Source organism: Amphiura filiformis, chromosome 1, assembly GCF_039555335.1.
Source record: "Amphiura filiformis chromosome 1, Afil_fr2py, whole genome shotgun sequence".
Taxonomy (NCBI): Eukaryota; Metazoa; Echinodermata; class Ophiuroidea; order Amphilepidida; family Amphiuridae; genus Amphiura; species Amphiura filiformis.
The window spans coordinates 57,016,381-57,027,267 of NC_092628.1; the positions used below are offsets into that span (position 1 = coordinate 57,016,381).

Here is a 10,887-nt window from a genome sequence, read left to right on the forward strand (position 1 = left end):
TGATCCCACCAGAACCCAAGTGTGTTTCCACACGGAGTGATCATTTGAACAAACCAACAGTTGTAAAGTTTCTGGTCCCAGTTTTCAGGAAGTTCTTCCTTACTGCTAGTCATAAAGCTGTAATATTTTTATTTCTTCCATGATCGGAATTGTGCCTATCACATACACGAGTGTAAACACACAGGCGATAAACAACCATGCTGATTGGCCGATCAACAGTCTTGACAACAAGATGTTTTACCAATTGGTCATCAGCAGGTATAAGGGGAGGAGATCTTGTTGCTTCTACGCGATTGCTGATCACCAGCGCGTAACTTGACCAGGGAAGAAATTAAAATATTAACTGTAAATGTGAGCAACAACAATGAGTTTTTGACTTGCTTAACTTTGCAATCATTTAGACATACTATCAGAGATATTGTAATTTAATGATGCAAAACTATGCATTTAGTTAAAATACACTGTTTAAAAGTTGCAAACTTGTCCAAATTTAGGAATGCATGATATATTGCCTGCAATAGTTGACCCACACAGTGAACCTTTATTGACATGTCACTTGGGAGGGTATGATGTTTTTATATGTGATGCGATCAAGCAAAATCAGTCGGAACTTGGAAATATTGATTTTGAGATATAGCCAAACAAAGGCAATATTTCCTTTTGTTTCCTGATGTTTTGGAACTGGTTGTTCAATTTCAATGGAGTTTTCTGCAAAATGCAGCTTTGCAAATGCTTTTTACTACCCTATAAGAAACTTTAATATTTCCAACTGATTTTGCTTGATCGCATCACATATGTTACTTTCATAATAACTGTACTGTTGGAACCTCCCTGTGTCTGAAATTTCAGAAAACAATTTCATGTGTTCCAGAAATCAATATGCAGACCTGAGAGCAGAGAAGTATTTCCCATAGACCTGTGTGTACAGGTATAGAGGTCTGAGAATATCTGCAAATACAGACTATTTCAAACAAGCTTGCCTTTTGAAGGAATATTTTGTTGTCAAAATACGACATGCATCTATGTCATGCTAAAACTTATATATTGTTACCTCCTGGGCCTGCTATGAAACTGAATTTGACATTTTTTGTTGAATGTATTTGCTTGTTTGAGCATATGGAGCCCAGTCTCCAAATGCAAGTGTCTCACATGAAATATGTGAGGGTTTGCAGCCCAATAGAGTCCCAATCATATAAGCTGTAAACTCTGTATTAATAGCAGATGCATGAGCCTACACAGAAATAGATGTAAAATGACCGAGACAGTATGCAACATTGTCTTATGATTGTGACTGACAGTTCGATCAACAACCAGTAGAAAAGTAGACAGTAACACCAACCTGGTGAATGTATTGTTAGTATGTGTGTATTGTTCAAGGAGTGTGTTGCATTTGTTGTTGCACATGTAGTGCCAGTGTTGTACCGGCCAAAATTGCCAGAATAATTTTACCAAATGCACACGGAGTGCACACAAATTAACCATGAGTTGAAACTGGTCAAAAGAAAGAAGCACATTGCGATTTTTGGCCAATTTTGTCCATGTATATTGTGCTATGCAGCAACTTGGCCCCCAATCGGCATGCCACTGTATACTGCACTTGGTTTTCTTTCTTACTAGGGGACCATCATTGGCTGTAATTTCTGAGGGTTTTAAGATATACAGGGTGTCCTATAAAAAAGGGGTTCCAACGAATGTGCTGATATCTTGCAATGCGTTTTCAATAATCATTCAGTGTTTACATAATTATGTGAAAGCCATATCTTTTAGCTATCGTTTTGGTAGAAGTACTTGCAATATAGTATCTCCACCGTTGACAACCCAGTTATGGTATGATAGAAAGAGTCTATTGTGTCAGCAGGCCTCTGATAGCATTATTGGACCATATCAAATGTTATGCCTTGTCGTCATATACGAGGGTCGTTCAATAAGTTCTACCTCCGTTCTTTTGTTCTGTAAATGGTAGCTGCTTCAAACTCAGCATTGATTATGCATTGGAATGTTCTCTACAAATGAGGGCAAATGTATATTGATATCTTTTTCGGATTTTAGTAGGTGACCTCAGAACCAAAATAAGATTTGATACAACGGAAACGGTAAAAAATCATAAAATATTTACATGAAATTAAATATGTGTATCCCTCCTACGAAATTAGCTCAATATGCAAGTGTTATGATTATGCTAACAGATTGTAACTTAAACAACATCAAATGTGTAACCATACAGCAAGATGACCAGTAATAAAAATGCATTTTAACTTCAAAAACTTTACCAGCATCCAGTTTTTACTGCTGTGTATGGTGGTTTTTCAGAACATTAGAATCTGCTTGGGGACCATCTGTATGAAATAATTTTAAGTTCTGTCTCAGAGCTGAAAGTTCAAAATAAAGACACCCAGCCACTTTTTGTCACTTGCTTCTTGGTGTTCAATTACCAAGTGACATTTCCATAGCAGGTTTAAAATGCTTTAAATTAGCCCTTTTTCTGGACAAATGTCTTTTGGGATTTTGTAAAGAAAAACATTAAATTTGATTAGTTTTTTTATGTTTTTTTGTGTTTTTTTGTTTTTTGCTAAAAAGCAATGGTTTTTGTTGGAGTGAACCAGCTTTTTTTGTCATTTACAAAATGTTCAATATTTGTCTAGATGTCAGTTTCAATTTAAGCCAACTGAAGTGATTAAATGGTATTTTATAGTCACTTCAATTTAGTCTACTTACGTGTTCTTTGTAGGTATATGTACAGGTTTCTCCATTTCCACGATGTTGAATCCTGATTTCATTTTTACCTCGCCTACAACAAATGGAAAATGATATAAACATATAAGTTTTTCACAAGCTAGATAAGACAGCAGGTTACAATCATGGAAAATATGAAGGGCTACTAGATGCAGAAGCTGAGATATGATGAGGGGAGGTAGAACTTTTGAATGAACTTCAAATAGCTTGTTCTGTTATATCCTGCACACCAGCTGGATTACTGATCTATAATAAACTCATTAGATTTTTTCTCTAAACCAAAAATATATAGGTATGGTTTTAAGGTATTTATTTTGAAATATTTAATCCAAATGGGTTCTAGCCTATTTGTCCATTGTATGAATTTTCAATACATACTATACAAATATACATACAATTAAGGAAAATATTTATTCCACAAAGAATATATAGCTTTTCCTAATATGTAATGAGTATAATTGTTTTATATGAAAAGCTTATGGAAATGACACAATATGTTTGTATTTGTTAAAAATAAATTATATAAGAGTTCAAAATAAAATGGCTAATGTGTGTGTATGAAGTTATTGTAGTTATGCACATTGGAAGAATAGTGTAGGCCTGCAAGGTGATGGGTTTGAGCTATTGGACAGCAACATTACCAATGTTGCACTGTTTTAACGGAACCTAATAATATTCAAATGTTTTTATCTCACCCAAGTTCAGTATGATGGGAGATGCTTTAGGGATGCCATGTGGCCATATTTTCATCAGCAGGCAAATTGAGTGTATGAAATGACACCACCTATAACCACTTACTAGGCCCTTGAAAGTTAATTGTGAGTTACCTGTCGCCCACCCGCGTCACTTTTTATATGTCACGTCAGGAAGACATTTTGCAGAAATAATTCATTATTTTGCCATTTTATTGAAAACTTGTAATAATATTTCAGTATTTGTACTACTTTTGATAGTCTCTTGTGAGAATAATTCCCTTCTGCAAACAGTGCATTGAGGTCAGCCAAGCTGTAGTATAATACCTGTCATTTTCTTGCCTTCAATATTTTATTGGTTACTATTAAAAAGACCGATATGTGTTACATAATGTTTAAAAATGATCAAAGCGACGCCTTGTGACTCTCCCAAATATTTGTGCCGGGAAACTCACAATCATTTTTCAGGGGCCATATAGAGAAACAGTTTCTGTCAAGTGAGAGATGGGGGAGTGGCAAGCAATAATTAGCATCTAGAATGGCCAAGCATTTTAATACTTCTCCCATCAGTGGGACACATAATGCTTGTAAAATTCTGGTTACACAGGACAGCATATAAGGTGGGGAATGAGGTATTATGACGATCTTGTTCAGTTTTGCTTGTCAGATAGTAACCCTTCCCCTGAGGCAACTGATGGTCCGAAATGTTTACTATCGGCTACTAGTGTTATGCCATAGGGAATATCATAATGTTAGAGCTACCAACTGCAACATAATTATGTATGCCTCCCTGCTAAAAGTGCTATGGATTCCATAGTTCCCCAAACATTGGATAATATTAAAATTGAGGCGTATCGTGCAGGCGTAAAATAAAGGCCTTTTTAGATCTATTCCTTCAAAAGAGTATTTTGTGATTCCTTCATCCATTTTTTATGTTTGAGTTCATATCAACGAAAAGAGTTCATTTCCAAAATTTCAGTTGATTCCGATTTTGCGTTTGTGTGTTATGCATGATTATGTATTATTATATTACCCAGGCCACTGCTGTAATTATGAATACGAATTTGACGATATTTTCGCGAAGCGAATGAATCTGCAAGAACTTTTTTGCACAAACATCTTCTTTGGGTCCACATAATAGGAATCACTATACCCAGCAAACACAAAAACGTTTTAAATAAGTTATAATTTGGGTTTTGGTTTAGGTAAAAACGTTTTAATAACATTAAAATGTCGGGTTATATAAAGGTCATGAAATCGTTTTAAAACGTTTTGTATGAAAACACACTGCAACAATATTTTTAAAATGTTTTCAAAATGTCATTGTAAACTATTTTTGCAAACATTTTTGGCAAAATATTTTGTCAACACTTAAATAACATGTTAAAATATTTGCACCCAGCAAAAACAGAAATGTTCTTAAATCTTTTTACAAAACGTTTTAATAACATTTAAATGTCGGGTTATATAAAGGTCGCGAAAACATTTTAAAAACGTTATTGTAAATATTTTAGGCAAACATTTTTTGCAAAATATTTTTTCAACCCCAAAATAACATTCTGTTTAAAATGATTTGTACCAAGTTTTCAAAAATGTTTTTGGAATGTTATTAGAACATTTTTATACCCTTTATATAACCCGACATTTAAATGTTTTCTGTAAAACATTTGTGTTTGCTGTGCAGTAAATTACCAACAAAAGTTATTTAATGTTATGAAAACGTTTTATACCATTAATGTACCCTTTATATAACCGACATTTAAACGTTTTCTGACAATCTTTTATAACCTTTTGCAAATGATGTCAAAAACGTTTTGTGTTTGCTGGGTAACTGTCATTTTAACGTTTGCAGTGGGAGTTCCACAGCGAACAACACAGGTTCACTGTATTGTTTTGCTGTGGAACTCCCCACTCACGCGTGTGGAATTTCCCAAAGTCATGTGACTTTTGAAAGGACACAGGGATGTCCCGAACTGAGTAATACAATTTCCCGTTTTCCACAGCGTTCTTGCAGAGGATCCGGAAGCGTATTAGGGTCATACTTGAGAGATTGCGATTGCCAATAAACTTCTTGTACCATGCGGCATTCGCCACGAAATCGGGGCACGGCAGATTGTTTTCTATATTTTACGTATAGAGGTGCAAACCATTTGTGGAAATCAGAACTGTCGGACGTTTAATATTACGACTTACCAGCAACTTGGTTTGTGACATCTTTGCTGTTACTTCAGTATGACGACTTGCTGCAAAGTTGCAAACCCTTGCCCTGACAAACGATTCTAGAAGGGTTCATTATAAGACAGGAAAGATTCGGGATAGCGTCCTTTGCAGAGGTTACAGAATTTCAATTTTGTTATACTCCACAATATGTAGTACTAAAAGAGAACAGTGATATTTTAATATTTTGTTCTTTACTACATATTGCAAACAACATGCACAGCAGCCTAGCCCAGATCTCTTTAGAAATGCAATTTGATCATCAATTGTATTTATGGTATGGCTATTACACCCTCTCAAAATTTATGAATTGATGTTTCAAAGTTGATTAAAAATCAAACTTCATAGCAGCTAGCTAAAAGCAAAATCAAATATATTTGAATCATCTAGAAATTATGCAATTTGTAAAGAACTGCTCAGAGCACCGCCACTAACCGCTGATCATCCAAATTTCATGCAGCAGGGCCTATAAGTTCAATCGAGATCATTAATGGCAATAAATCCTCATGTCTCTTCCGTGCTTCCGTATAATAACAATATGACATTTTCGAGTGATTGCGTTTGTGAATAGTTCAGAATTGTATTGTAAGTTTAAAACTGTAAATAGTAAATCAAGTTCAATTGTTCCTTGAGGCCTTAGGGGGTGTGAGTGGAGGTGTGTTTCTGTGCGGCTGAATGAAAGCATTGACCGTGGCAGGCAGAGATAATGAACCATTTTGCCATCATGGCAAGTCTATGGCAATAACCTCTTCTATGCGTGATGTCAAAATATGTGCTAATCATGTTAATAAAGAATGCCCATTCCCTCAAAATCAGAAATAAGCGTGAACGATTCCTTAAGATGAGTACAAACATTCAAGTATTGGTTGTTCTTGAAATACACAACAAAACCACTTTCTTAACCAATTTAAGTTTCGGAAACTGGTAAAACAACCGGTATTCACCACAAAAATGGTACGGTTCAATGGTTTTTCAAAATATGGTGACTATTTACGTTAATTATAGTGAATTTGGCAGTAACTTATATTCGCGAATGGAAAAGAAATGGTAAGGAGTTTTTACGGAACCCTGGTTTTAACAATGGAAAGTTAGCCAATCGGCTGTACTGATAGGCCAACCGAGGTCAAATTTATAATGTCAAAAGAATTTCGAATCAGTGAATAAATACAATTTTACCAAAAAAATAGCATGCAAAAATGTTGGTTTCTCTGATAGACTCACATAATTATATAGTAAATGAATAGCCTATGACATGCATAGATAGCAACAAAAATGGCGTGCCGTTAAGAGAGAACAGCGACGACGTCACGGGTTGTTGTTGAAAAAAATTAATACGACTACCGTAAACAGTTTTTAAAAGGTCTTATATTACATGTATTAAGGTAAGGAACAAGTTGAGTATTTCAATTAACTACTTTTATTAAGAGATATTGTGTTTTTTAACGGATAACGATGGCGGTACTATCATACAGAAACAGGTGCAGAAAATGATGGCTGCATGATGCTGTTGTTGTTTGTGTTATCAGCTATAATAGTTGTACTTATTATCATTATAGTTCAGTGCTAATAAGACCAACCTATCGATATTTTTTTTATAGAAACGAAGTTATTATTTAAAAAAATAACAGTTATGATTTATATTATTACTTTAAAAACCTGCCTCTGTTACCGAATCTGAATTTGACGAATCTGAATTAGACTCGAACTTATTTTCTTCGTGTATTCTTTCAAGGTAAAATATACAAAATCTTCGAAGACAAAGGCGGCACCCGGGTATTTTGTTATCATAAAATTCATTTTGAATAATGCATGGTTGGAAAAAAATGCTGCAAATAATTACGGTTTTCATGTGGATTTTACCCCCCCTCATCAGACATCCCTTCCGCCGCACCCCTAAAAATCGCGGGTATATAGGCCTACTGTCGGAAATGCGATGTAAATAATGGTCAGAAAATAAAGATAATGTTGTCAAAAAGTTGCACCAAAACTTTAACTGGCTCCATTCAGATTTTCATTTACAAATTTTTCCAACTTATGGGGTGGGCGCACATTCCCTCAGACACCTTGAGACTGCCCTCCCAAGCCCTCTGCAAAAATAGGCCTAGTGCTATATGAAGATTTACTAATGAAAACTCATGAAATGCTCCATATTAAACTGATGATGTTTGATTATTTTCTTCTTTTTTTACAGTTTACATCTTCACGTTTTATGAATGGCTTCGAATGATGGAAGAAGCAGTTCTTCATCTGTGCGTAATGAGCCAACGAGGGACATGTCGCAGTCTGCAGATCCCTATCAGCCGCTGCTCTCCGAAGAACCTGTGCCCAGACATGAAGATCCAGCTCAACCATTAGTGTCCAGAGAACCAGTTCGCGAACCTGTCGAAGATGAGTACCTTGGTTTTTTGGAGATCGAATCAAGTGATGAAGATAGCAAACATTTTGAACTAGAACCTGAAGCAAAGTTACTCCCATCTCAACATCGGAGTGAACCAAGTCGACCAATTCATCGGATTGACTCTATTGAAGCACGTATGGAGACCTATGAACGATTCAAAAACTTGACCCGACGACAGCTGACAGAATGTATGGAGCAGGTCGAAGAGTTAAAAGACGATGGTGCAGGCAGGCACGAGAAAGAAAAGCAAATGGAAGAAAGAATTACATACTTGGAAACAAAGGTTAAGGAGTGCATAACTTTAAAGGACGAAGCACTTGCTGAAGCTGCTCATGGGGACGCCCGTGAGCAGGTCGTAAAAGAAGCTCTGGAGCAAGCTGAAAAGGAACGAAAACAACTGCCGGAATATGCTGAGGTGAATAAAAAGCTGAAAGAAATGCTCGGTGAGACATGCGAAAAGTTAGAACAGACCAAGGAAGAATTAGATGAAGCCAAGAAAAAAGAAATTATGTCTGAGCAGGAGAATGCTAAATTGCGTTCAGATAGAAGTACGTTAGAAATGAACAGAGCCATTCAAAGAGAGCGAATTGAAAACCAAGAGAAAAAACTTAGAGAGCAAGAAGAAAAGTACCAGCTACTAGAAAAAGTGTTGCAACGACTGGAAGAGAGATGCGATGAACTAGAGGAAGAGAATGAAAGACTTCATGAAGGCAACACATACACCATTATCGAGGACACCGTTTTTAAGGTGATCAAGGTTGGTAGTCCTACCGCAGAGACTGCGACTGGAGGAGCTCCTCTTGGTGTTATGCTGGAATGCTTCTCGTGTCATACTCTATACTATCCATCAGAAAACAATGATGTCAATTCCTGTCAATTTCATCCGCTGCCAGCGATGCATTACAGAGAATGGAGACGATGGCCCATAGCGGCTGAGGCAAGCGCAGCCGATAGGAAGAAATACTATTGGCCATGTTGTGATATCTTGAGTGATCTTCGACCTGTTGGGTGTTTCGAAGGACGGCACCATCAGCATTGGGAGATGGATATTCTGATGAAAACGGTTTTATTGTCAAAAGAAAATTTAGAGTGGTTTGAGCCACGTACTTGATCGTCCATAACAATAGTTAATTTTTTGACGTTATATGCATGTCTATTGTGACTTTGATTTGATTGAAAACATGTTTGGTCTCTATTTTTGGACCAAGAAGGTAAAAATCATAAAGGAATTGTCTTCAAACATCTCTGCTTCAAATACAAAATTACGCAATCATTGCGAAATAAACGTTTCTTACACATTGTGCACCAAAATACTTTTAGTAGTTTTCACATCTGCAATGGGGCCCGTGAACATGGGAACAGCCCGAAGGGCCTAGTCCGAAATGGGGCTTAGGTTATATGTTTGGGTTATGGTAAAGTGCTTGGTTAGGGTGTTTGGGAAGGACCGAGGGTACAGTACCATAGGATTAGATTCATATTGGGTTTTCGGACTATGACCATTCGCGCTATTGAGGTATGACCTGTAACCATCAATATTGGGCTCATAGGCGTAGTGAGATCCCGGGGATGGGGGATACCCCCATATTCCCCCCCTGTAAATATGCATTCGAAACGCAAAAAGTGATCCTATTCCTGTAATGTTATATATTATTAGTCGTACACCATTTTTGTATTCGAAAAAAACCCTCCCAAACAGCATACCGTAAAACCCCGTCTACAAGCATATATAGTGTTTTTTTATAAAAGCTTAATTAATTCAAAGCAAGCGTTAATACCAATACAATAGATCGGTCTTAAAATAATACTTGTTTGTAAGCTTTTGTATATGCTTGGATCCGTAATTTATTTGCTCAAACTCCATAATGGCGACTGGATTAATGTAGCTTTCATCAGAAGCACACTGTATGCTTGTAGACGGGGTTTTACGGTATCTCATCAACAACAACAAAAGAAAAAAGAAAGGAAAAACAAACAAACCAATTAAAAAGGTTCCCAAGATGTATTTAAGTCACCTCAGACATATATTTTCTTTTATCATCTTCACTGTGAAATACAGGCATTTATGAAATTAGGCTTTTTATGCATCAATTTTTTGTTTTCAGACTTTCACTTAAGGAATCGGATAACAACGTTTGCCTAGTATTTTTGGGACATAGAGCACATCAGACATATCGAACTGCATTCTGAATACGAGGTCCTTCTGATATCAAATAATTTTGATTTTTTTTTTAATCGCAATATAGGCCTAATACCAATTTTATGGCAGTTATTAAAAATTGATATTTTGTTATATTGTTGATATTTGACAGTCCTCGAAGTAAACTTAACAAATCTAATGACATGTAATTAAAGGTTATGTAGCTGGAAGCAAAAGCCGATTATCAATTAAAAATTTTGACCTTTCGTATTGTAGATATACATAAAGTTTCCCAAAAGACCTAACAATTTTACTTTGGGAATAAGATAATTATACATCTTCAATACGAAAGGTCAAAATTTTCAAATGATGGACGGCTTTTTCTCCCAGCTTATACTTCGAGGACTGTTAAATGTCAAAATATCAATTATGAATAATTGTCCATAAAAGTTTGTATTATATCGCGAATTTCAAACAATCTAAATCATTTGATATCAGAAGGACATTCCTCGATCGTATTCAGAATGCAATTCGATATGTCTGATATTCTCGAGAGCTCTCATGTCCCAAAAAAATCATGTGCAAATGTTGCTATCCACTACAACAACTTAAGTTACGATGTTCATGTTCACACTTTGCAATGTTTTATGGTTCAGCGAGCATGGTGAGAAATATAAACATGAAATTTCATGCATAACAAAAGTTGCACT

General features: G+C 35.9%; 1 protein-coding gene across 1 annotated transcript; it reads left to right on the forward strand.

Moving 5' to 3' along the window:
• Positions 1-6,870: 6,870 nt before the first annotated feature.
• On the forward strand, positions 6,871-9,778 carry LOC140149390 (uncharacterized). The gene is made up of 2 exons (XM_072171597.1): positions 6,871-7,024; positions 7,834-9,778. The coding sequence occupies exon 2, from the start codon at positions 7,856-7,858 to the stop codon at positions 9,149-9,151; it is 1,296 nt and encodes a 431-aa protein (XP_072027698.1). The 5' UTR covers positions 6,871-7,024; positions 7,834-7,855; the 3' UTR covers positions 9,152-9,778.
• The last annotated feature ends 1,109 nt before the right edge of the window (positions 9,779-10,887 follow it).